Genomic DNA, 27,182 nt, shown 5'->3' with positions numbered 1-27,182 from the left:
TTTTATATCTAAAAAGCTTCAAACTTTTTTATTGTAATCAACTAAATTCAATTTGAACATTTATGCAAGATTCGAGCACGGACACCTCCAAGCCAATGTTCCCAACAAGTTTAAAATGAAAATTAAGTTTTGATGTGTGACTACATACATTGAGCGGCCAAATCGTCGGCATCAATTCCAAGCATCGCTAAATCGTCCAATTCTTCTTGTCGCCGGATATTTCCATTTGGCGGAGAGACATTCTCCCGGTTCTCTTTCTTTTCCCCGGACTTATCTGCACTTGTTTTCCCTTCATTTGTATCATCCTCCACTGGATTTGGTGGGGGAGGAGGTGGTGGTGGTGGAACTGCTCCCACTAGAGATGCGAGGTCTGGAACGTCTTGTGTTATGTCTGGGTATGCAACGGGAGCTGCTATAGGAGCCGGCGGGAATCCTAAGAATGCCTCGCCTAAGCTGTGCTGTGATGCCTCGTCTGCCGGGAGGGAATTTGCGTCAAGCGACATTTCCTCAGGCACTGGTGCCTCTATTTGACTAGGTTCGAGTTTCTTCGCTGGCTCAGTTGGTATTGAGTTGGTCTTCTCAGATATTTCATCTTCGGGTTTTTTCTCCCCAGGGAAAATTATGTTAAGTGCTTCTTGGAAATCTTTGGGCAGAGGTCCTTTGCGTGGTATTGGAGCGTCACTTATTGGCTTAGGAACCGAGTCGACTTCAGATTCATCAATACCGGGCGGGAGAATATCCTTCTCATGTTCAGCGGGAGGCGGGCCGGACGGTGGAGGCGGCGGTGCGCCCATCAATGTGACAAATTGCATAGGGTCCGGCATTAGATCGTCGTAATCAACCATCATGCCCATATCGTAGTGTTCGTAATTCATGGTCATTTGCTCTTTGTTGATATCGTCGTTTAGCTCGCCATCCTTCTTTTCACCATCGCCACCTTGCACTTGTTTTTTAAATACTGGCATTCGGCCGATAAACGGCAACTTCTTTCCACCTGTTGGCTGCGATGATGTCGAAGTCTTTTTAGTTGGTGGCGATTTTTTGCGTTCCGTTTCATTTTCTGACTTTTTCGTTGGTTTTTTGTTTTCGCCTGGCGGGACACGTGGTCGGAATTCTGGATAACGAACGATTGGTTTTTCAATTCGATGACTTCGTGATCTTGAGCGAGATCGAGAACGCGAAAATGATCGACGACGACCGTATCTGGCTGCGGGGCTACGGGACCTGGAAATGGAGGTATGAATGACATCAAAATGCATATTTCGGTATTTCTAGTTTTTGCGATGACACAGTAACGTTATTTGATTCGCTACTAAGATTTTACTTGTGCGCAAAGGCAAATGATTCGTTTCATTATTGCGGGTTCCAGCAGCAAACGTCCAGCACTGAAGTATGGAATAAATACTCCTCAACCAACTGCTATGCGTTTGCTGCTGGGTCCAGCAATGGAAAGGCATATACGCCGTTCTTGAAATCTATGTATTTGCACAAAAATAAAGGCCATAGTTTCTACTTTTCCAATTGAGTAAGAAATTCTAAAGCAACACACAATATTACCTTCGTCGAGATCTGCTTCTTCTTGGTGATCTGCTACGTCTAAGTGATCTGCTTCTTCTTCGTTTCCTATCTGGTGAAATCCTTCCACGGCGATCATTCCTATTTCGTCTGCCACGACTTCTGCTGCGTCTTTCCCGATCCTTACTGTTCCGTCTACCTCTTGATCTGCTACGCCTATCTCGACTTCTTCGTCCCTTGTCTAAGCTGCGACTTCTTCGTCCCTTCTCTACACTTCGACTCTTACGATCACGACTTCTACTGCGTTTCTCCAATCGATCCTGACTCTTGCTTCGTTTTTGGACACTTGACTCTTCTGGACTTTTACTACGCCTTCCCTTGTTATCGCGACTAGGACTTCGCTTATCAAAACTTTCGCTACGTTTCTCCACAGATTCACGAATGGGACTCCTTGGATCAGGGCTTCTATTAGCCTTGGATTTACTTACTTCATTTGATTTTGAGTTTGGACTACGTTCACGTTTTTTATGATCAGTTGCTTCGGGGATGGATGCTTTCGATTCAGCTGCTGTTTTCGTCTTCAGCTTACCCTTCAGATCTTCCAGGAGTTTTTTCTCACTTTCGCTGATGATCGGCTGTGGGGTATTCCATTGCGAAATCAACTCGTCCCTTCGGGTGCCTTCAGCTGGTGTAGCTTTTGCGATTAATGACAAAGATGCCGATATAGAAGCTTTGTTGGTGGCGGCTACTTCATCGGGTTTGTTAACTGAAGTCCATTTGCCGCGATTGTTACTCTCCTTTTCACTTTCTTTTTGTTCACGTAGGAGGTTACGCATTGCAACACGTATCGAATTCGAACGATCTTCCTTTTCTTTTGGCTTCTCTTTCTCGCTTTCAGACGACGACTCGCTACTCGAAGATGAACTGGATGACGATGATTTCTTTCGTTTCTTTGAACGCTTCTTTTTCTTCTTGTCTTTCTTCTCTTCCCTGAAAACGAGGTTCGTCAAATACGATGCTAACAAAATAAAAATATGAAAACTTACTTCTTTTTCTTCTTCTTCTCCTTTTTGTCTAAATCCAAATTAACTTTTTGATTGTTTATCTGGAGTGGTATGCTTTCCAGCAGATCCATGCCTGTTGTTGAAACTACTGTCGTTATCTGTGGTGGCGGTGGTGGACAATTTTCTTTAGCCCGTTGACCGTCCAAGACCCTCTGTCGTTCTGCCATCCAATCGACTTCAAAGTGGGGATTTTGCTCGATGTATTTCTATAATTTAAAGCGGATGCGGGTAAAGGCTTAATTGAGAATTTCATTTTCTTAATTTAATGCAAAAATGGTTTGGACGAAAGCAGGAAACAACGTTAAAATTACATAGACACATCAGAGGGTCGCAGTTACTTGTGGGGTGAAGTGCTGAAATAAGTCTCCTACATTCTGGAATTTGACTAGCACAGAGGTAAGAAACCGGGTGTCGACGAGATACCACACCGTATTACATAGAACCTTTCGTGAAGCCATTTAATCAAATGAATTCAAAATGCTATCGAAGCTCATAAAGTATTCGAAATGTCAATACGTTCAACGAAAACAGTGTGATCACACTGCAAACCATGATTGCCACCCAACAAGGGCAAGAGGAAAGGCAAAACGACTAAAAGATGAAAGAAAAGAAACTGCAAAGGGCTGGCCGCTTAAAATCGACGTCGATGTTCAGACCAATGTTGGCAAGCGAATCTCTGTTAGCGCGAATTACATAAACATGCCATCGAAGACACTTCTCTTGCAATTTTTCTATTAGCGCAAGGTGCCGTTCATTGTTTTATATAGTCAGCCAATACTCAAAAATTATAGAGGGCGACTGGGCGGACGACACTGCGGTTGTCGATTGAGACGTTCGATACGTCGATCACAATGAACACTAATTGTGGAACATCACTTCATTTAGGTTGCGTTAATGTGTGAAATAACTTCATAATGCAGTTTTCCAGTGGCTGATAACATTGACCCGAGATATTTAAATCGTACAGTTCTGGGCAGATCATTGCCACTGACAGTGTCTGTTTCATGGGGATCTGTCGAAAAAAAATCAGTTTTTTTCAGATTCAATCCGAAGCCATGTTGCAGAGCGGATCATTTCGTTTTTGAACAAGTTGCTCGAGATCAGCTTTGCTATGAGACCCTAGGAAAACATCAACTGCATAAAGCAGTCTATAGATGCTGGACGATGGATGTCGCGTGTGACAATGTCAATAAAAAAAAAACGAAGAGCAATGGTGAGAGGGCGCTTTCTTGGTGAACGCCACATTTTGAACTTTACTTTTCGTATCGTGGTAAGGCAATTTAACCCAGCACACGAGATCTACCAGTCTTTCTAGTCCTTTTAGTGGAAAGGACGTTAGACTGATCGGTCAAAAGTTCTTGAAGATCATAGAGACGTACAAAAGTTGTTCGCGGTCTTACGAGCGACAACTCAGACCATTATTTTGGAGCATCATAATAACTAAAGTGATAAGCATTTGGATGTTTCACGCCAATGTGTGTTGCTATATGAGAGGTCCAAGTCTTCGTCAATACGGGTCTTCCTCGTCAAGATATTCGGGCCCGACACAATCTGAAACGAAGAATTACATCGCCGTACAGTTCAGATACTCAGGGACGTATTAGTCAGAAAGCGAAAATGGCAGTGGATAGGTCACATATTAGGAAATGGCGGCACATTTCTGTGGCGCGGCAGGATCTGCAGCATTCGAAATTTATTTCGGATGTTGCGGATGCGGACGGGTAGATGGCGCTGAACGTGGAAACTCTCCACTCACGCGTTTTCAGAACGCACCGGGGAAGTGGAGAGCCAGCGGTAAAAAAGTGCCGTTGGTTGGGACAGTAAGGACCGCATGGAAATAAGTCGGTCTCTTCTGTTCCCAACCGCGAGACAGAACACTTCAGCGCGAGTAATAAAAAAGTATTAGCGAGCTTGTCGTGAGAACAGTGAAGTTTCGATTCCGCCTCGTGAAGTTTAGTTAAAGTGGTGACCCCGACGTGAGACGCTGCAAGAGACGGCGTTGAGGTGTTTCAAATCGCAAGTTCTCTGTTTTCCCGGTGTTTTTGGTCTGCGCTGGAGAGCGTCCGCTTCGGTCGTCGTTTTCTTTTTTCTCGTTTCGTGCGTGCATTTGTGGGTGCGGCCTGCCGTGTCGGTGTAAATTTCACCGCGTTTCAGTATAAACTCACCGCGTCTGCATCACAATCTCGTACTTCTCGTTAGGAAAAATGTCGTTTGAAAATAAAGACGCGGCAGGCCCATCGGACCCACAAGTGACCGCCCTCGCCGTACGCGTTCCTCCGTTTTGGCGTCGGAACCCCGAGCTGTGGTTCGTGCATTTGGAAGCACAGTTCCAAATGTCCGGTATCACATCGGACGCGACCCGTTTCAACTACGCGGTGGTCGGCCTGGACGAAGAGTCCATACTTCTGGTGTCCGACGTGGTGAAGTCGGCATCGTACGCTCAGCTCAAGAGCGAGTTGATCAGGCGCCTGTCGGCAAGCGAGTCGGCAAAATTAGACCACTTGCTGGCGGGTTTAACGTTGGGTGATCGAACTCCCAGCCAATTGCTTCGTGAAATGAGGCAATTGGGTGGGAGCAAGATCGGCGACGACCTGATCAAGTCGCTCTGGCTGCGTCGGCTCCCGGAGGGCACCCAGGCGATCCTAGCATGCGTCTCCGGTTCCTTGGAGGAACTAGCAGCAACGGCCGATCAAGTACAGGAGGTGTACGTTCGCCCAACCATAGCGGCCGTTCAACCACCGTCGGATGAGGTCGGCGACTTACGGCGCGAGATCGCGGCCTTAACTGCCAGCGTGGCCGAGATGCGGGCGACGTTGGACGCTCAGCGTTCGAGTGCCAGGCCGCGAGCTCGCTCACGGTCTGCCACACGAAAAGGGCGTTCGGGTAGCAGGTCGTCAAGACAGCCTGCGGACCAGGGTATTTGCTGGTATCATCGTAACTTCGGAGATAAAGCGACAAGATGTACGCTACCTTGCAAATTCGCGCCTACCACAAAAAACTAGGTCCGCGGGGGGTCTTGGCGACGGCCACCCAGAGCGCAGCGCCACGTCGCCTAACTATTTTCGACCCCCTCAGCGGGCGCAACTACCTCGTCGACACGGGTGCGGAGGTTTCGGTTCTTCCCGTACCCCAGCATCATCGACTATTTCCTCAACCCCTCAAACTGGCGGCAGCAAATTCCTCCCGCATCAATACATACGGGTACAGGCAAGTGGACGTGAGTCTTGGCTTGCGTAGGACGTTTCCGTGGCGTTTCATCCTGGCGGATGTCAGCTTCCCCATATTAGGCGCAGACTTCTTGTGTCACTATGGGTTGCTGGTGGACTTGCAAAATAAGTCCCTTATAGACCCCACAACCAAACTAAATTCGTCGGGCCAAATGGTATCTCACGCTGACAATAACCTTTCCGTTCTTTTGGAAGACATCTCCGACTCTCGTGTTCGGACACTCCTCCAAAAGTTCAGCCAGATAACTACCGAATGTAGTCTCTCGAAACCAGTAAAGCACAATGTGCAGCACCACATAAATACTACTGGTTCCCCGATTTTCTCAAAGGTGCGTCCTCTACCACCCCAGAAACTGGCTATCGCGCGGAAAGAATTTGAACAACTTGTTCAACAGGGTATCTGCAGGCCCTCAAACAGCTGTTGGTCTTCCCCTTTACATATGGTCCCTAAGCCAAATGGCGAATGGCGTCCCTGTGGGGATTACAGAAGGCTAAACGCACAGACTGTTCCTGACCGATATCCAATTCCACTCATCCACGACTTTGCGCATCACCTCGCGAATTGCCGCATCTTTTCGACCTTGGACTTAGCCAAGGCATACCACCAAATCCCAGTAGCTCCTGAAGACATTCCAAAGACGGCAATATGCACACCCTTTGGACTCTTCGAGTTCACCCGAATGACTTTCGGATTGTGCAATGCGGCGCAAACCTTTCAAAGGTTCATTCACTCAGTCCTGCGAAACCTCGATTTCTGTTTCGTCTATTTGGATGATGTTTTGGTCGCTTCTTCTACTGAGTCTGAGCACTTAGCCCATCTCGAGTGCATTTTTCAACGTCTCCTTGAGGCCGGTTTAGTCTTAAACGTTGAGAAGTGCAAATTCCTTCAAAAACAGGTGAGATTCCTCGGCCACTCCATTTCCTCTGAAGGAATACAGCCCGACCCAGACAAGGTGCAAGCAATTACAAGCTTCCCGCGTCCAAAAACAGTGAGGGAGTTGAGGAGGTTCTTGGGCATGCTAAACTTTTATCGTCGTTTCCTGCCCAAGGCCGCCCATCACCAGTCCGTTTTGAACGCGTACTTGTCTGGCCCCAAAACAAAAGACACACGAGAGATTGTGTGGTCTGAAGAGGCTGTCTGCGCGTTCGATAAATCCAGACAGCAACTGGCTGATGCTACACTTTTGGCATTTCCTCATCAAGATGCACCCCTAGCCGTTTTTGTTGATGCCTCTGACATCGCAGTAGGTGCTGCCCTTCACCAAAAGGTGGACCAAGTTTGGCAGCCGTTGAGCTTCTTCTCGAAGCAGTTGAATCCCGCTCAACGGAACTACAGCACCTACGATCGCGAACTGCTCGCCGCATACCTGTCCATCAAATACTTCCGTTTCTCCCTAGAAGGCAGGCCGTTCACAGTGTTCACGGACCATAAGCCTCTCACGTTCGCTTTGAAACAGAAGCCCGACAAAGCGTCCCCTCGTCAGCTTCGACACCTGAGCTTCATAAGCCAGTTCACGTCAGACATCCAGCACGTGTCCGGGAAGGACAACATTGTTGCTGACGCTTTGTCTCGTGTCTCCGAAGTCAACATCCCCGCCTCACTCGATTTCTCGGCTATTGCCAAGGCGCAAGTGGATGACGCAGCACTTCAGAGCCTCAAGTCCAACCCCAAATACAAATTTCGGGAGTTGCCCATCTTCGGCTCAAACCTCTCGCTCTGCTGCGAAGATTCGGAAAAGGGACCTCGGCCATACATTCCGGCCACATTTCGCAAGGAAGTGTTCCACGCAGTTCACGACTTGGCGCACCCCGGCATCAGGACAACAAACCGGTTAGTCACCGGAAAATACTTCTGGCCCTCCATGAACAAGGATATCAATTCCTGGGCCAGAGAGTGCATCGCATGCCAGAAGTGTAAAGTCTCCAGGCATGTAAGGAAAGAAGTGGGCTCATTCCCCCGCACTACCAAGCGTTTCCACACAATACACCTCGACATAATAGGGCCTTTGCGAGACTCGCACGGTTACAAGTATTGCCTCACAATCATCGACAGGTTCACGCGGTGGCCTGAGGCAATACCTCTGAAGGACATTACGGCGCAATCTTGTGCTGAAGCCCTCTGCCGAGAGTGGATACCTCGCTTTGGCGTCCCTGCAGTGGTCATCACTGACCAGGGAATGCAATTTGAGTCCACCCTTTTCTCCGAGTTAGGCAAACTCCTGGGTTTTAAACGCCAGCGGACCACTGCATACCACCCGCAGTCCAATGGGATGCTAGAACGTTGGCACCGGACGCTGAAAGCCGCCATTGTGGCACGCGACGACCCGTCCTGGACTCAAGTCTTGCCTCTCGTCCTACTCGGCCTTCGAACAACCCGCCGAGAGGAATTTGCTGCCAGCCCCGCGGAGCTGGTTTACGGGGAGAACCCAAGACTCCCAAGCGATCCGGTCTTCGACAAGAGATCGGGTCTCACGGAGTCGGGGTTGGTGCGTCTGCTGAGGGACAATCTCCGACGCATCAAAGCGCCACCACCCACTCGACACTCGTCCATACCTGCTTGTTCGCCCAAGGAACTGGACACGTGCACGCACGTGCTGATCAGGACGGATGCCGTCCGGAAGCCGCTGCAGCCTCCATATGAGGGCCCGTACCGCGTTCTCGAGAGGGGAGAACATTTCTTCCAGCTCGAGATCGGTGGTCACAAAAAGGCGGTCTCTTTGGCCAGGCTGAAACCCGTGTGCGCCCCGAAGCAACGTCGTGTCCGCTTTGTGGATTAACGGCGAACGAAGTTCGGGGATCCGTCGCCGAAACCCCCTAGGTTTCGTCTGGGGGCGGAGTGATGTGGCGCGGCAGGATCTGCAGCATTCGAAATTTATTTCGGATGTTGCGGATGCGGACGGGTAGATGGCGCTGAACGTGGAAACTCTCCACTCACGCGTTTTCAGAACGCACCGGGGAAGTGGAGAGCCAGCGGTAAAAAAGTGCCGTTGGTTGGGACAGTAAGGACCGCATGGAAATAAGTCGGTCTCTTCTGTTCCCAACCGCGAGACAGAACACTTCAGCGCGAGTAATAAAAAAGTATTAGCGAGCTTGTCGTGAGAACAGTGAAGTTTCGATTCCGCCTCGTGAAGTTTAGTTAAATTTCATTGCTGCATATGCCTTACTATGGAATTATCGCAGGATGACCGACGAGCTAGTCGCCCTAGAACTCCATAGCGCAGAACAATGGGAGAGCGAAGCAGGGATCTCGGGAAATTCTGAAGATGGCTGGAATATATTTTGGCGAACCGGAGGCGATCGCCCGCCAACTACCTCATGCTCCATTTGATTTGATTGTTCAATGTGGTTTCACTGTTTAGAGGCAACCTAGTTGCTATGCAAAAAGCTTAATTCCGTTTGACAATTTTCTGGTATCAAGCAACTCGGAGATGGCTGCTGACCGAATCTATTTCTGGCTCGTGTTTTTATGCAAATTGAAAAGTATATAAGACATATTGACAAATGACGATAAAATATAAAGCAGGATGAGGCAACAGGGCACTTTATAATCAAATCCCGAATTGACAAAGACCCTGGGGATTATGGAGGGAACACCCTTTGCTAAGTTTCAGCACACCTACCTCAAAAGGAAATCCACGGAAACCATTCTTCACAGGGTAATTAGCCCGGTTGAGCGGTCGCCGGATGTAAAGGGAGCATTCAACAACTTTCGTAACGACATCATTACATGCATATTGGACAGAAATGCGGAGTGGTGGCGTATTCCGACGACCAGGTGATATTGGTGTCAGGGATGTTTCCTTCGGTTATGAGTGAAAACATGGAGGGCGCATTGAGAAAGGTGTATTTGCGGGCATCTGGATGTGAATTGGGCAAAAATGGAACCAAAACGGAGCTGATGTTATTTACCACGAAGACAAAAGACAAAGATTGGTCTTTTCCTCCAATGTAAACTAAGTTGTGATCCTATGTTAAATTGGAGATTGAGTTGAGAGTTAAGGAATATGTATAACCTTCTACGTCAGGAGGAGGACTTATGTAAGAATGTGCTCTTGCACCTCCACATTAAATACGTTGCAGCCGGCTGTGCGGTCACACTACGTGAGCCCGAATGTTGGCGAGCCATAGTAACGCAAGCCGAACTTCACGGGGAACTTTACTGTAGACTTTCCAACCAGGACAGAGAAATGAACCAGCGATGTGTTGCGAGATTATAGAATGTATTCTTCACCGACGGATTAAAGATGATCTCTGCGGAAGTTTTCTCGAATACACACATCGTAGCCGAGTTGTAAGCTTTCCCAGGATACGCCAGTTTATTTCAAGCGATACAGCAAATTTGTGGGTAGCTTGGACATGATTCGAGGCCCTAGCACCAAGCACTCAATAGCAACATCTTCCAAGCTGATGGGACAGGGCAGTGACCGATTGAAAAGCCTGGGCGCCGTGCTCAAAATTGAGTTCTCAGTCATAGGAACATAGAAAAAGATAAGCGAATTTGGCCGCCTAGAAGAAAATTCAATAGCAAGAACACTTGTGCCAGACGTGTGTAAATGCATACAAGATTACGACGGTCTGCACGGGGCATTAGATTATAAGGGAACACTCGCCAGACTCGGTATATCCTACAATTCGCATTGCCAAAGCTGAGGGAAGGATTGTGATTGTCCAGCTCTAGCTAGATCCAGGCTAAAGACAATAGGCAAGGAGCGCAAAGAGATCTCTTATTTCAGGGTGGGAGGAGATGAGATATATTCCTTCGTGAATGTAATGGGCTGACTCTGAAGAACTGAGCCTTTGCCCCTTCTCTCCTCCCTTCCTCTTACCATAGGCAGTCATGGTCCTAGGAGTTTGTGGCATCAAAGCAGTGCACCACAGCGCTGACCTTAACAACGACGGTCCTGTGTCTGTACCCTTAATCTTTCATGAAGGGCATCCAAGTGATCTTTTTTTCTTATTTGATTTTTAGTTTTATTATCAACAATGATTTGCAGATGATATACCCACTGGAGCGGGATAAGGACGAAAACTCCATAATCGTTGCCAGGATTCGCCACTAGATAACTGTCTACTTCCTCGTCTGACGCACCGTCAAGTTGTATAGCAAATTAGGCAGAATACTTATTAATCACAGATGTCTCCAATAGTAAGAATTTCCGAAATCAAAGCAATTGCTAGCAAATTACTCACGTAACAATATGTCTCCTATTCACTCCTTTATGAATATCCACATAGCCCCTTACTTTTTTCTTACTGTCATTATTTGCCATTTTATTTTCAAAGATGATTTTCAAACACGCTACAGTAACTTAAGCGATGGGGCAACGACCAGAAAACCATCCTAATTGGTCGAATTCGACAAAGAAGAGGAGAGAGCTGTTCTAAAACCTAAAAAGATAGCGAAATTGACGCGAGTTCGCAAATTGGGCTCTGAATCAGCTGGCCGCGGATGTGGAAGCTCACTTCTGGCAGCTTGGATCCGTTAACAAACATTCATACTAGCGGAGTGATTGGACCCTATTTTTTTTACGACGATTCTGCAAAAACTTGCACTGTGAACGGCGATCGCTACCGTACCATGCTGATTCGAGTTTTTCCTTCTCGAAGGAATGGACTTGCGCCCGCGTCAAGCTGTAAAACCTGAGGCTCGGGTGCCACACTCGAGAGGGAAAATCCACGATAGATCATATTTTCAATCCCTATTTCTCCTGTCTCAGGTTTAAGAAGAATGGGAATCTCTCAATTTCGAAATTTGTGAATGATCATTTTATTGGCGGCTTTTATTACTCCTTGCTCCACTTTATCAAACGATATTAAATCATTGAACAACTTTGTTAACGACGATAGGCAAACCATCACAATTTCTCAATCGATGATTCAGATAGTTGAGCGGCTAGAGCACAAGGTTATCGTACCGAAGGTCGCGGTTCAAATTTGTATCGTGATTTGACGTCGGATATCAGTCGACTCAATTATGAATGACAGTACCTGAATCAAATCAGGGTAGTAATCTCGGGCGAGCGCAACGTTGGCCATATTGCCTCCTATAGAGTACTACAGGGTGCGGCAGCATAACTTCCTTTTTTAAAATGCGCGCCACTCAGTTAGCTGATGTCATAGCGGAGCGCTAGTGGTCTCGTTCAAGAGGGGATACTGTAAAGTTTTGTCCCGGCACGGTTCAGTCGCCATCATGCGTTGGAATAGTGAGGAGCGTGCCTTTGCCGTTGAGGTTTACTTTTCAAGCGGATGTTCGGTTATTGCAACACAGCGGACATTTCGGAATCGCTTTAATTTAGCCCCGTTGGCTCCCGTCCCAGACCGCAAATCAATTGTTACATGAGTCACTACATTCAGACAAATTGCAAGTGCAACAAAAGGAAGAACTGAAGTCCCTCGGCCCGTTAGATCCCCTGAGAACATTGAAGCAGTGAGAGCGTCAATGTTGCGATCGCCACGGCGTTCTGCGCGCAAACGCTCATCTGGCCTTGAACTATCCGATCGTTCTGTGAGAAGAATTCTTCGTGATGATCTTCATTTTCATCCCTATAAGATGGCGATAGTGCAGGAACTTTCAGAACGTGACTTCAATTCTCGGATGAACGCGTGTGAGCTTCTTCTTGATGTCGTTCCCGAGGGTGCTATTGTTTTTTTTAGCGATGAAGTCCATTTTCATTTGTGTGAGTCGGTTAACAAACAAAACATGCGCTACTGGGCTGACACCAACCCTAGAGACTTGCATCAAAAGCCTTTGCATTCACCCAAAGTCACAGTGTGGTGTGCAATTTCTTCAGCTGGAATTATTGGTCCCTGGTTTTTTGAGGAAAATGAGGTTACAGTGACAGTGAATTCGGACCGGTTTGTAAACATGCTACAGAATTTTTTTTCCCACGGCTAGAAAATTTGGATTTGGGGGACACTTGGTTCCAACAAGACGGTGCAACAGCACACACTTCAAGAGCATCGATGGCTGTTTTGAGGGAACACTTTCCAGAGCGCCTTATCTCAATTAGAGGCGATTTGGAATGGCTCTCCCGATCTGTCCCCTTGTGATTTTTTTCTATGGGGTTTTTTGAGATCCCGTGTTTATGTGAACCGTCCAAGAACCCTACAAGATTTGAAGATTAACATCCAAGAAGAAATTGCCAATATAACACCTGCTATGCTAGCAAGAGTCATGACAAACGCCAGAAATCTGTTTACGCAATGTATGGAGAATGGGGGACGTCACCTAACTGATTTGATCTTCAAAACAATGTCAATAAAAACTTTAGACATGTACCTACATTATAAAAAATAAATAAATATTTTCCGATGCATCCGATTATTGAGTTTTGAAAAAAGGAAGTTATGCTGCCGCACCCTGTATAATCCTGTAGTGTCTTGTTACGGTCTTGAATGAAGTGCTCTAACTCACTTCAAGGCCCTGATCCAATTGGATTGTTGCGCCAAGGATTATTACAAGGTTTACCAATAGGGATGCCCCTTTTTTGAAACGTCATTATAAATGAACGCGTGAAATTATCCTCAAGTGTTAAAGCGCTTTTATACAGTCAAGAACACGCCACAAGAACCTCTCCAAACTATCAATTTATTATAAAAATAGTGAGTCGGTTACGATTTTTTTACGTGAACGACGCGGTATTCATGATCCCCATAATCGTCCAGATAAGAAGACCATTGTTCGTATGGTGGAAAAGTTTGAGTCTAAATTTACTTTTGGATGTGGAGCCACCAAAAAGAATGCGAAAGAAGCGATCCTAATAAAATATCGAGGCGGTTTGAACCAGTGTTATCGAGAAAGAGAATAAATCCATTCCACGTCGATCTCAAGAGTTGGAGCCCTCACAAATGACATTGTGGCGTATTTTACGCAAGGATCTTGGTCTACCTCCCTTCAAGATCCTTCTCATCCAAGAATTGTTGCTGTCTGACCCGCGAAAACATCGTGAGTTCGCAAATTGGGCTCTGAATCAGTTGGCCGCGGATGTGGAAATTTTGGCTGCATGGATTCGTTAACAAACAAAATTGTTGTTTGTAATGTGAGTCAAATCCTGATAAAAAATTGGAAAAGCCCTTACATCTAAAAAAGACTGTTTGGAGCGGCATTTATGCTAGCGGAGTGATTGGACCCTATTTCTTTCGCGACGATGCTGGAAACACTCTTGCACTGTGAACGGCGATCGCTACCGTACCATGCTGAGTGAATGGAGATGTGGTTTCAGCAAGATGGCGCGACTTGCTACATAGCCGGCGAAACAATCACATTACTGAAGCGTAAGTTCGGCAATAGGATTATTTCAAAAACGGCCCAGTTAATTGGCCGCCACTTTCGCCGGATTGAACACCACCTGACTTCTTTCTTCGGGGATATGTGAAATCCATGGTCTACTCCAACAAACCAGCAACACTTGACGAGCTTCGTGACAACATTGAACGGTCAATTGGCAAAATAGACCCAAATGTTTGCTCGAAAATTGGGGTTCTCGTATTCGGTCCTGCCGGCGCTGGCAAGACATATGAAAGATGTTGAGTTCCACAATTAACGCCATTAAATTCTCTCCAAATTAAAAAAAAAAGTAATGGAAAATATCGAACCATTGCGTTTTAATTGAAGTTTAAAAAAAGAGCGTTCTTAATTATAACCCCGTTATTATCAATGATATGAAGTGAAAGCCACTGTTTTTGCGTAACAATATGAAAACGACACTCACTCATTCCCGCGATATCTATTAATTTCTCAAACAAACACACAAGAAACTACGGAAAATGGAACCCATCGCCAACAAGTAAATTATTGTTTAAATATCGGTGAACGGTAACAAATCCAAGAATGGTTCCCTCGAATTTCTGAAAAAGACTCCAAGATCTTGATTGACAAAAAGCAAGCAAGGGTACATAGCAGTTGAGAGGAATTGCAAACCTCTCGTCGACAACTTGAACCTAGTGACTTGTTAAAGTTCGATGTTCTAAGGAACCTAGGTAATTGTATCCATCACAAAACTTACATTGTATTTATCCCAATGGCAACGAGATTTCAAATGAGAAGATGCACAGTGCAGGTCACCCATCCAGAAATTGCACATCTTACAATACCATCCTGTTGAAGGGACAAAGAACTGAAGGCCACGAATCGGTGTCCTTTTTGTTGGAGCGCTCGAATAAGTAGGAAATTCCTGAAAAGTAACAATAAAACAAAATGTAAATGAATTCCAATCGAACTAACACCGTGATAAATATGATTTTCATGTAATTCAAATTTATTAAGACTTACATCATTCACAACGTTCTCGTGCCACGGAGTGTCCGGGGTTAAGCAATTCTTTCCATGTTCTTCACTGTGCAAATGATTGAGATAGTCTTTTGCGGTTTTTGGGAAAACATTACACGTTGTACACCAATGCATCTCTGGGTCGTAAAAAGAATAATTAATTTTTTTGGCCGGTGTTGCAGGTTTTTCATTTTGACTGCAATGAAATTGAAACAAAAGTTGAAGCAAGAATAACAAGCATGATAGAGGGTAATCTCACATTTTTCCAGACGGTTCCTCCTTAATCTTCTCTACTTTTACTGGAGCCGGAGCCTCAGTAGATTTTTTTGCGCTTTCCCTTTTCGATTTCATGCTTTCAATCAGTTTGGTCTTCAAACGCTCCGGCGACGAAGAGCTGCTGCAGTCATCATCGTCGTCTTCATTTTTCGACTTTTTCGTCTGCTTCTTGCTGGGCTGCTCATCCGACGACGCTGATGGCTTTTCCTCACCGATAATGTTTGATAGCATGTCAATGACATTTTCAATTGTGCTGAGCTTCTTCTGAATCTGACTCTGTACGGGGAAAGGTAACAATTAATTTTCGAAATTTTCATGATTATCTTATAAAATATATTTCAAGATTTCTTTGATTTTGATCCTGTTTAGTAGTAGAAGAAGTAGCTGGAGTCGATTTACACAACACTACATTCTAGGCGGGATTTTCTCTTGGAACAATATCGGCATCACGAGCTGAAAACCATTAGGTACCTCCTCTTATCGCTGGGCCACCACAGTGTAGCAATGGGATAAAGATGTCCGGCTCAACAATGTTTTACATATCAGTTTTACAAAACATTCTAATGTAGACAGGACTTCATTGAAATGCGATAAACTGGTCGAATTTCACTTTCCCGACCATCAACAATGCCAACTCGGTCTATCAATTCAATGAAATCCAGCTTACAATTTTTTAGATACAAAATATTTCATCTTAGTAACTTAATCTAAAAAGTGCCAACAATAGCCTTTATATCCGTTAAAATATCTCCAACAGCATCATCCACTTACACGCAAAACTCCGCCGATATTTTTGTCTACCAACTCGCAACCAAAAATGCTCTTTTGGTCTTAATAGTTTCGACGAATTTTAGGAAAATCTTTTTTTTTTGTTATGAAATACTTAAGCTCAGTGACAAAATATCTGATTTTTTTTGTAATAAAATGACCAATAAGAAGCTGTGGAAAAGTTTAATTTATTCGCGGTGTAAAGTGATGGAAATAATGCTTCAAATGAACTAAGGAAGTAAGAATTCTTAAAACTGTGCATGGGCGTTCAGATGTTTGATAAGAGAATCACTTATCGGACGTTGAAAGCAGCTGGGACTGATTTGTCATAAATAAGAAACACAATTCCGCGAAAGCAAATCCAACCGCCCGAAACTTTTTAAGATTTCCAACTTTTGCGTGCAATAAATCGCATAAATTTAAACTACCTGCAACCGATCATTCTCTTCTAAAAATCCTTTTGTTGTAGGACTCGGTGGTGCCGTTGTCGATACTAAATCACTTCGCTGGTCTTTTAGAATCTTCATTTCACGCTTCAAGGCTGCCGCTCGCTTCAAGTAGTCGTTTCGCTGCTTCTTCAGTTGGTCCCGTTGATTCTGAGCTTCTTGAGCGATCGCAGCTAAAATCAAAGGAAGAAAAACGAATTTGAGTCCAATTAAACAGATTCTGAACCGTAGAGACGGCAAATTTACTGTGCACTACTTAAATTTGTTCGCTATTCTATCGTCTCATCGGTCTTACCGCACATTACTGATTAAACCATAACACAAATCTCAGCTAAGTGTTTAACATGGGAATCTGTTAATAGAGCTTTATATTTCAAATCTAAAATGATGCTTTAAAGAATGTGTTTATACTTGTTTTCGCTTGGAAAAGCATATTTTCATAACAAAGTGCCTACGAGAAAATGTGAGGTACAGTTCAACACAAGAGGCAGGACACTCCAGTCTAAGTTGAAAATACACATAGTCATATTAGAAATCAATTAAAGAATTTTGCACTTAAAAACTACAAGAGAATACGTACGTGAAGGTGCAAAGCTTGCTGAAATTGCATACAAACTCATGTATATACTGTACATTCATCTGAACTTACCGTGACGCTTGGTTTGTTCTTCATCACTCTCCGGAGCAGAAGTTATTTGCGGCGGTTGGGGTGCAGCAGGCTGAGGAGCTGCTGGTGGCTGAGGCCAGGCTTGCGGCTCGCATGGATATGTTGGAGGATACGGCACTTGCACTGGATGATTAGCGTAATCGTAGGCGGGAAACTGACTCATGTATTGATTGCCATAAGATCCATATGCATCATATTGCGGAACAGAATACTGTGGTGGTGGAGGCATCGCCGGAGATGGAGGTTTCGGCATTGGACTCCAACGACGCTGCAGCGGACTGCTACTGCGACTGCGTGAACGGCGATTTCGATAACGATCACGTGAACGACTTCGATCGCGACGTCTGTTGATTCGTTCGCGCGATCGATTTCGTTCAGGCGGTGAACGAATATTTCGATCTCTGGATCGACGGTTTCGATTACTACCATATCGTCTCCTTTCTGGCGGTGGACTGTAGTCTCGACCACGACTGCGGCTACGTCTCTTACCACGACTTCGGCTACGTGAACGTCTATCACGTGGAGTTGAAGATGATCGGCGACGAGGATCACGACTTGGCTTTGATTCTTTTTTCGATGTGGTCGATTCTTTTTGTACTGGAATTAATTTTTACCGGTGTTAAACGTAAAGTACATGTGATTGATTACAACAAAATTTAATAGAAATCTCATCCGCGGGAAATTTATTCAGCAAATATGTCGTACGCATGTCATAGAATTGTTCTTCAACTTCACTTAATGTGTTAAAGACGACCACGTTAGAATTCAGTTATATGAAATTGAAAGCTGGTTCTTGCTAGAAAAATAGGTCCCACTATATATAAACCCAATTAAGACCTTGGGTGGTGTTAATGCCAAATTGGTCAATTGCAAGATTTGCTTTACAATCAATCTGCAACGGTTTCTGATCTGTATTTCGTCAATTTTCCTCTCCCTGATGAGATACTTTAGAGTAACATAACATGACCAAGCGAAAGATGTGAAGTTGTGTGCGGAGAGCTAAATCTTGAACTGCCTCAATTTCTTGATAAGTTTTAAGCAAACTTTTAAATTTTATACAGGACAGCAAACATAAAACAGCGAAATTTTGCTCAGGAATTGTGGAAATCTTGAGCCCGTCTACTACTTCAAGCCCAACGGGATGAATTGAGAAAAAACTTTCTTCCACTGTGTCAGGTTAGCACCTAAATGTGCAAAAAATAAACGATGTTCGATTTCGTCTACGGGCAGAGGCAGCTCATGAAACGTTGCCTCAATTCTGCCATGGGAACAGTGTAACCAAATTGGTTACCAAGCGTCGTTTGCCCCCCTTATAGAAAATTATAATTTAGATTTGTCTCGACTTGTTTACGCCTTAATTCAATGGGCGGATTTGTCGTCATGATTGTTACTGGTAGGGTTGCGTATCCAGATGAATAGTTGTCAAGAAAGAATAAGCGTAAATTTGAAGGGTGGATTGAACCGAGAAGGAAATGAGTAATCTAGCTGCAAAAAAAACATTATCACATTATAACCAGAGCTTAAACTACTCATAGGAAAAGAAGATATCGCGGGCAAAAAATTGTGGAAACAGGGAATGAATAAGTTTAAATGTGTGCAATACGTTAAAATTAATAAGATCAAGAAAGATTGTAATGCATGCAGAGAAAAAGATCCCGCTACATCCAAAAGTATTGGACATGAGCGGGGTGAGGGTGATGGCGTATATCGACGAATTGGTGTTATTAGGGTCATGGATGATTCCCTCGATTATGAATAAAATCATGTAGGGCAGGTGTGCATATGGGCGACAAGATGCGGACCAAAGCGGAGTTCATGGTTTTACCACCAAGACAAGGGTACGCCAATTCCACCTCCCGCGACTAAACGAACAAAGATTGGCAATTGAATAATGAAAAGTATCTGGGTGTGGTTGGAGACTGAATATAGCACTGATGGTTAAGAATATCTGTATACCCTTCTATGCCTGCAATACAACCTTTTTAAGGAAATGGAGTCTTCGGCAAAGGATGTTTCTCTGGATGTCCAGAGCCGAAATTCATCAAATTCTAACGTACAGTTTTATTGTGCGGTGGCAAACGCGTAGCAAGAAGTACAATATAAACAAGCTCAATAGAATTCAGAGAACTGCATATGCGGATGCTACTAGGGCTCAGCATTGAATACGCTGCAGCCGGCAGTGCTGTCGGACTACATGAGTGCAAATATTTGCCAGCGAAGCGCTAGGGCCATTGTAACATCCTAAATGAAGTACCTCGGGACCCTTGGGAATTCCGAACGGACTACACCGCACACAAGACGAGTTTCATGCGAACTTTCCTATGGGATTTTCCAGCCAAGGCAGAGTGGAGAACCAGCGACGTATTGCAAGGTTATGCCACAACATTCTTCAAAGATGATCCAGTGGGTGGTTTTCTGGAACCGTACGTTCTCCCAGGATTCCCCAGTCTATTGCAGGCGGAAGTACTGGCGATCCCCGAAGCCTGTTAATGGCTGGGACATGATCCGAGTCGCAATCATAACAAAGTCATTCTGACCGAAAGCCAGGCGGCCATTAAAACTTTGTATTCAGTGGTGACATCCTCCAAACTAGTGTGGCAATGCAAATAATCGGGCGGCACGCACAAAGCCACCACCCCCGGGTTCACGGTCTTTGAAACATAGACGCAATAAGCAGACTGATGGATTGGCCAGGCAGGGATCTCCTCTTGGCAGTCCCTCGGTGGGCGCTGACTGCGTCCGTTGACGGTTGTCAGGGGTGGAATCCAATCGCTGTAGTTAACAGCCCCTAACTTCAGATGATGGATATAGATTCTGCCAAGGGCATGCATACACAATATTAAAATTGAACCTTCTTCAACATCCCTTCTCCTAGAATGTTTTTTCCTCTATCAATAGTTTCGTATAGAGGGTACAGCGCCAAAATTCGAACAAATTTTTGATTTGGTTTGTGATCCTTTCAACTATGCTCCATTCATAAAAAGTTCAAAGGATTTAAATGTAAACTGTTGGACCTTGTCAGATAACCAATTTTGAACCAATGACTTGTATGGGCAAACACACCATACTGCTGAAAAGCATAAATAACTTTTGTGATTTTTTCTACTTTGCTAAAGCAATGCGGAGCTATAACAGCATCTTCACTGGACACGACCCCTAGAACAGGAACATGCGCCGGAAATAGGGATATCTCAGGATCAGGGTCGTATGCGGGCTAGGTCACAGAAAAAAATAAGTCATCTGGCAGGGTTAAGGAATACAAAATCAAATTGCAACGTTCAACTCGCTTTGTCCCGGTGGCTTCGGAAAGCATAAATTTAATTGTGTAAGGCTCGTAGCAGAGATCGATTCAACACATAGTAACTTAACAAGGATACCATAAACGAATGATTTCTGCTGACGAGCGCGCTGCCTGAATACTTTCGAATATCGCGGTTCGTCAGTTATACTCCGATTTGGTTTCAACATTGCGACTGTTTCGAGGCTAGGATAGCTTAGTACACGTTCCGATTACCGATGATTGCCTAAAGATTCTCTATTAGATTTATGCTTGATAAGGGGGCTTGGCAAATTTATGGTGCGTGGTGGTGATAGCATTTGTTTGAAAAGAAAATTTTTTCTGATTGTTCGGTTGGAGAGTTTACTGCCATCAATAGGTGCAAACCGCTTCCGAATAATTCGTGAGACAGACAGGCGGTAAAACTATTTTAACAACGTTTATATGTAGGGATCCGTCTCGTAATACACACACATCTCTATCTCGGCTAGTATTCTTCTAACGACATCTTTCCGCGGGAGGACGAAAATTAGACCTTATGTGACACCTCCATGATTTGGGAATTCCATTTCAATTATTTAGAAACAGGGCTTTAGCTTCTGAATATTTCGTTGCAACTAGAAGGAATCATTGTATGATATGAAAACAATGGTACATCGGAGTTACATTTTACGATCTTGAATGAAATGCTCTAATACACTTCAAGGCCCTGATCCAATGGATTGCTGCGCCAACGATTATTACTATTATTATCTTGCTATGCCGAATATCCCCATACGCCCAGAACATCATTGGTCCATACCAAAGAGATTCACTCCAGACAAATAAGCAACAAATCAGATTTTCTCTCCGCGGCAAGCGATGGAAAAACTTGGAATATGGGCACCATTTGCCCCATTTTTCATCAACTTTAAAGCCGCCTATGAGAGCATAGCCAGGGTAAAATGGTACACGGCCTTGAGAGAATTCGGTATCCCGACGAAATTGATAAGACTCACTAGGCTGACCCTGACCAATGTGCGAGGTCAGATAAAAGCAGCAGGATCACTCTCGAGACTATTTAACATCAACAACGTTATAAGACAAGAGGATGCCAACAATAAAGATAGGAGACTACAACTTTGAGACCGTTGAAAGTTCTTCTTATCTAATGTCGAAAATCACAACCGATAAGAGCTATGACGATGAAATCGGCGCACGGTTGTTGGCAGCCTATTTCAGCTTACAAAAACTGTTCCGCTCGAAACGTCTCACCATAGGGTCAAAGCTCTTACTGTTCAAGACTTGATCTTGCCAGCCCTCATGTATTTCTCGGAGACCTGAGTTCTTAGCAAACAAAATTGCGAACTCTTGACCGTATTGGAAAGAAGAATCCTCCGAACAATGTTTGCCCCCTACATCAAGACGGACGATTCCGTAGCCTACATAACAACGAAATCTATGAGCGATACCACAACCGTCTCCGACTCAACAAGTTGCGGTGGGCGGGTCACCTAATTTGTATGGAAAATCTATAAGGGCAATATCTATGATAGAAAAAGAACACGGAGAGACCCTACCTGAGATGGAGCGATAGCGTAGGTAAGGTTGCCAGACAGCTTTTAAACCCAGAAAATCCACTCCCTCTATTACAAGAGCAAGAATAATGCCATCTGGACCCGCAGATTTGTATCTATGAAACGAATTCAATGCCCATTTTACATGCTCCAGTTTACCTCGTTGAGGGCTGAATGCACCTGCCGGTCCAGAACTAAAATTTTGGATGCTGCCTAAGAAGTGCACTTAAGCAAATGATTTGCCGTTCGTTCATCACTTCCTGTGTACCTCTCGTTCTGCAAATGTTGATATCTCAACTGCTGGCTATGTTCTTTAATAGCGATCCGATTCAACTTTGAGGTCGCTTCAAGAGTTAGTCTCTTCGCAAAAGCGTCTCCATGATGACCGTTCAGCCTTATTCTCTTCTTTAGAGATTTTGAGCCTCTGTACTGAGTCCAGCCAGTGACTGAATCAGACTTTATATTTTGATTTTGGAGTACCCTTGTCGTTCCTCTGTTTTGCAACTCTGAGTTCCACCATGATATCTTAGCCTTCTTTGGCGTCTTGAACGGGCAGCTCTTCGAAAGCTTCTCTCATGCTAGTTGCGATCATCTGGGTTGTTTTCTCAGCTCCAACAATGGGGCACTCAGTTATATTTTGTACATCGTACAAACTGTCATTCGCGGATCCTGAAATGAAGTGGTTGGGGGTGGATCCATTATTAAGAAATCAATGCTTCTGTGATTCGAGACCATATTGTATAATACTTCCCGACACACGCCGATGACTTCTCGTCTGACTGCATTGAAGAATGAAGATTCACTGTCCAAGTTGAGGATCTGCAGATTGATTCCTACCACATACCGTCAACCTCGATCCTTGTACGTTGATATTGGAAAATCCGCAGCATATATGCTCCTACTGTTGCCCCGTACCTTTACTTTTCGCATATTGGATAGCTCTGATGAATAATCCATAGAAGCTCGTCGACTTCATAGGGAAAATAAGAGAGCACCAGAAAGCCTGAAGGTCTTTTGCACTTCAATTGGAATTGGAATACAATAGGTCAGCGTGTCTCAAGTTTAAGCCCCTGATTTCCCCACCAATAACACATGATTCTTGTGTGATTTACTAGTTGTGCTGAAAAGTTCGTAGGCTAACGCGCAGCTGACGTTATTATTATTAAATATATATGATTTTTAGTTAGCCCTAACCTTCAGAAGACTCGTGCACAAATTTGACAGCTGTCAGACTATTAGAGGACTATTAGGATAGAGTATTTTGGGTGAAGCAAGTTTTGTTAGTTTGAAGAAACTAACACTAAAACATTGCTTTTTGGCAAAAAAATACTTTTGAAGCAAAAGTTTTATTTGATAAATATTATGTAGACTTTGCACCAGGAGAATCAACCGTGGAGAAGTGATTTTCTAAGTTTACACGAGACGAAATGAGTACCGAGAACGATACACGCAGCGAACACCCCAAAGAGGCTGTTACCGACGAAAATATAAAAAAAAACCTAGAAAATAATTTTGAATGATGGCAAAGTGCAGTTGGTCGAGATAGGGCTCTACAGATATCAAAGGGAAGTGTTGGACATACCGTGCATGAATGTTCGGGTATGCGTAACTCTGTACAAAATGGGTGCCACGTGAGCTCAATCGGCCAAATACAACAACGAGTTGACGATGCTGAGCATTGTTTGAAGCTGGATTGCATGAATTGGGCTTCAAATTGTTAACGCATTCACCATATTCTCCAGAACTGGCACTCAGGGACCTTTTCCTATTCTCAGACCAGGAGAATATTCAGTGGAAAGAAATTTAGCGCCGATAAAGAGGTAATCGCCGAAACTCAGGCTTATTTTAAGGCTAGAGACAAATCGCACTAGCAATGGTATCAAAAAATTGTAGGATCGCTTCCGATTGCATCGCTCTCGAAGGCATTGAATAACAAAATCAAATTTTATCAAAAAAAAAATCTTAATGTTAGCCTACTTCTCAATCCAACTGTTAACTATTATTAGAACGGCATATGATGGCGCTAAATGTCACTTGCTGCACCGAGGTAAATTCTTGAAATCTAAAGCTGGGTCCGCCAGGATTGTATTCTGTTGCCGATATTATTTTTCCTTGTTATCAATGGCATCTTTCATACTGCCTTGTCCGGATGAAATGGTGGAATTCGATGGACGATGACATCTTTCCTTAAACACCTCGACTACGCTGATGACATCTTTTTGCTTTCTCACCGGGTCATGGACCTTCGCCAAAGGGCTCTGGGTTTGGAAAGAGAGGCAAGTAGAGTTGGACTGAAGAAAAAACACCAACAAAAGTCATCGCGCTCCCCGTCTCTGCATTAATAGGCAGAGTATCGAAGGCGACCATCAATTTATATATCTAGGAAGAGCTTAGTTTCTAACGTTTCTAACGATGTTGCCTGACGCATTAACAGTGCTAGATCCACTTTCGCTGTCCTGTCTAAAATCTGGAAATATATTTATCTTAACACCAAGATCAAAATGAGACTGTTCTGTGCTAGTGTTCGTTCTGTGTTGCTATATGGGAGTAGCATATGAAAAGTGAACTCCGCTATTACTCAAAAACTCCTAGCTTTCATGAATACCTGTCTGCGTTATATGATCGGAGTACGCTGGTCTGAAACTATCTCAAACGAAGAACTCGATCAGCGCACAGGCCTGGCACTCGTACGCGATGTGATTGAAAAAAGGATGTGGCTAGATCACACATTAAGGAAGTGCGGCAATTGCGGGCTACGCCATGCAGTAGAATCCCCGCTCCCAAGATGATGACGAGTGGGTCGGTCCAAGAGCACTTAGCGCAGAATAGAAGCGGAATGCGAGCGTCTCAGGAAATAATGGGGGAACTGAAGGGCATTTTAGATAACCGCGAACGATGGTGCGTAGGTGTGGTTGACACGCTGAACACCCCACCAAGGGCCGAATGGCAACCCCATATATATTTATATCTGGGTCGTATGTCGGCCTACCTTTTTAGTATTATCAATTATCAATGCTTGAACGACTCAAGCCCAACTATAAAACACGGGACAAGCTCCAAACGGCCTTGTGAAGGACAACAGTACATATATCTCCGTTTCATGCCGCAAAATGAACAGTAATTTGTAGTACTGGTATTTTCCATACTTTTCTCGAAGACCAAAATCAGGTCATACTCGCTGCACTACGAGACCTTCACGTATAAAATAAAATCTTACCCGGAAACACTCCGCCTTTCAATTGTTCAGGTCACAAGCATGAATATTTTGTTTAACAAACGAGTGTTGCTTGGTAGCGAGAGCGAACCCTAATCATTTTCATTTTATCTTTCAAAACATCACAACGTTTCGTATTATGATATCAAACCATAACCACAACAAGGGATGATATCTATATCGGAATATCGCCCCTTCTGTAATCGTGACTTATCACGGCTCTTTAAAAGAAATCTTACCTAGTTCAAACGAATCATTCTCAGCGCCAGGCGGTCCTGGCGGCAAACTGCTATCATCCTTCACCAAACGACGGTCCGTTGGCCGGCTCAATATCATCTCGTCCTCCATCTTTGTTACGCAAATTTGCGATATCTTATCGCAATTTTTGCTTCTTTAGAACATTAAATGATAAATAGATTTCACCGCAAATGATCGCAATGGCTTTCAACTTACAGCAAACACTATTATTTCACAACGAATTCAATAAACACTCTAAATGTCGGCGACAAATTAACGAAGGTATGAAAACAACAATGCGTTCTACGTCCCCCTTTCGCACTTTTGACAGGTCTTTTTTCATTTCAGCATTTTAAAGTTGGTAGCGGAAGAATCTGTCGTTGTGGATGTTATTTGGGAGCTATTACGATAGTAAAGTGGAAAGTGCAAATTTAAATATCTATTCTGAAATGGAATGGAAATGAGTGTGGAATATTTTACAAAGGAATAAACATAGTATTTTGTCATACATTTAATGTTCCCAATTAGAGGAATAGAATATAAATCAGGCTCTAACCAGAAAGTTAAATGACACACAACTCACCGAATGTGTTCAGTGAAACAGAATTCAGTGATTGAATTCGGCCAAAATATCAGTCTACTTTATAAGACGTTTCTAAAAGTATGTAGGCCAAGAGTATTTATTTATTTATTTTTCCTAATAATCTTGTGGCTCACAGTAGAGCTTGTATCGAAAAATTACCTATTGCTTCTTTTCGGATTTGCATAAAATACATACCTGATGCGAGAGTGGCAATAGAAACCTCAATAGAATAAACAGTCTGCCACTAAAGGTTTATGCTCATTAGTTACTACCATTTAAGCTCTTTTACAATAAATATACATATCATGGAGCAATGTGCGGCGCTCGTAGACCGTATAAAGTACACCTTCGAGAATATCTAAGAAAGACGAAAAACTAGAGCACCTAGAAAAAGGAATGCAGTTTTAATAGAGGATAATATAAGATAGTTAACATAGGCATATTATTACCATCAGAGGAGCACAACAGGATGTACATATTTAGCATGCAATATCCTTAATCAACACAAAGGAATATTCCTACAAACGGTTTCAAAGCTAGTGCGACAACTCTGGTAGAAGAATGGATTAAACATGAGGATCACATGATAAAATCCAGCAACATAAGTCTCATGGCGTTTACTAAAAAGGGAAACCTCAAACTCTAATTCTCCGGGTTTAATTACGCACCAAGGCAAAATATCTGAGAATGATGCTGCAAATACTTTGAGTATGTTAGTTAACAAAGGCAAGAGTGCACTTTTCGTCGCAAAAAGGGCCATAGGTAAGAGACATGACGATTGATACCACACATATTGTACTGGATATTTCAAGTGGCGAAGCCCATGCTTATCTAGTTAAAAGTCGTGCTCCAAAGACTCGACTACCTTTGCATTATGAACACCATGAAAAGCCACAACCCCTTTTGCCTTAGAGACGGTACTACCTAGGGCCCGTAGCAAAAGGAGAGTCTACTCTTGCCGTGCACAGGCTGCAGTTAAATCGGATATTATTCCTGGTTGTGGGTAGTGATTTTACGTCACTGAAAAACTGATTCAATTCAATTTCCAATTAAATATTATCCTGAGAGGGAGAAGTAAGTAAGC

The 27,182-nt window shown here is 44.0% G+C and overlaps 1 protein-coding gene across 3 annotated transcripts; it reads right to left on the bottom strand.

Moving 5' to 3' along the window:
* Positions 1-25,861, bottom strand: LOC119654227 (zinc finger matrin-type protein CG9776). 3 transcript variants are annotated; one of them, XM_038059445.1, is made up of 10 exons: positions 25,732-25,861; positions 25,518-25,669; positions 17,214-17,828; positions 16,547-16,737; positions 15,334-15,626; positions 15,078-15,270; positions 14,812-14,979; positions 2,562-2,785; positions 1,558-2,505; positions 1-1,224 (listed from the first exon to the last, which is right to left on the bottom strand). In XM_038059445.1, the coding sequence occupies exons 2-10, from the start codon at positions 25,624-25,626 to the stop codon at positions 141-143; spliced, it is 3,825 nt and encodes a 1,274-aa protein (XP_037915373.1). In that variant the 5' UTR covers positions 25,627-25,669; positions 25,732-25,861; the 3' UTR covers positions 1-140. The 3 variants fall into 3 exon arrangements, with proteins under 3 accessions (XP_037915373.1, XP_037915374.1, XP_037915375.1); XM_038059446.1 differs by having other exon boundaries at positions 25,518-25,843; XM_038059447.1 differs by lacking the exons at positions 17,214-17,828; positions 25,518-25,669; positions 25,732-25,861 and adding exons at positions 16,860-16,916; positions 16,976-17,053.
* Positions 25,862-27,182: the final 1,321 nt, after the last annotated feature.

The sequence above is a fragment of the Hermetia illucens genome, chromosome 4 (genome assembly GCF_905115235.1).
Source record: "Hermetia illucens chromosome 4, iHerIll2.2.curated.20191125, whole genome shotgun sequence".
NCBI lineage: Eukaryota > Metazoa > Arthropoda > Insecta > Diptera > Stratiomyidae > Hermetia > Hermetia illucens.
The sequence above is the reverse complement of the archived record's forward strand: the minus strand, read 5'-3'. Positions and strand labels throughout refer to the sequence as shown.

Coding starts and splice junctions, on each gene's coding strand:
- LOC119654227 (XM_038059445.1), bottom strand. CDS start 25,626: ATGGAGGACGAGATGATATTGAGCCGGCCAACGGACCGTCGTTTGGTG. Junction 15,627..16,546: donor AAGAGAATGATCGGTTGCAG/GTAGTTTAAATT, acceptor TTCCCCGTACAG/AGTCAGATTCAGAAGAAGCT. Junction 1,225..1,557: donor AGAAGCAGATCTCGACGAAG/GTAATATTGTGT, acceptor CTCCATTTCCAG/GTCCCGTAGCCCCGCAGCCA.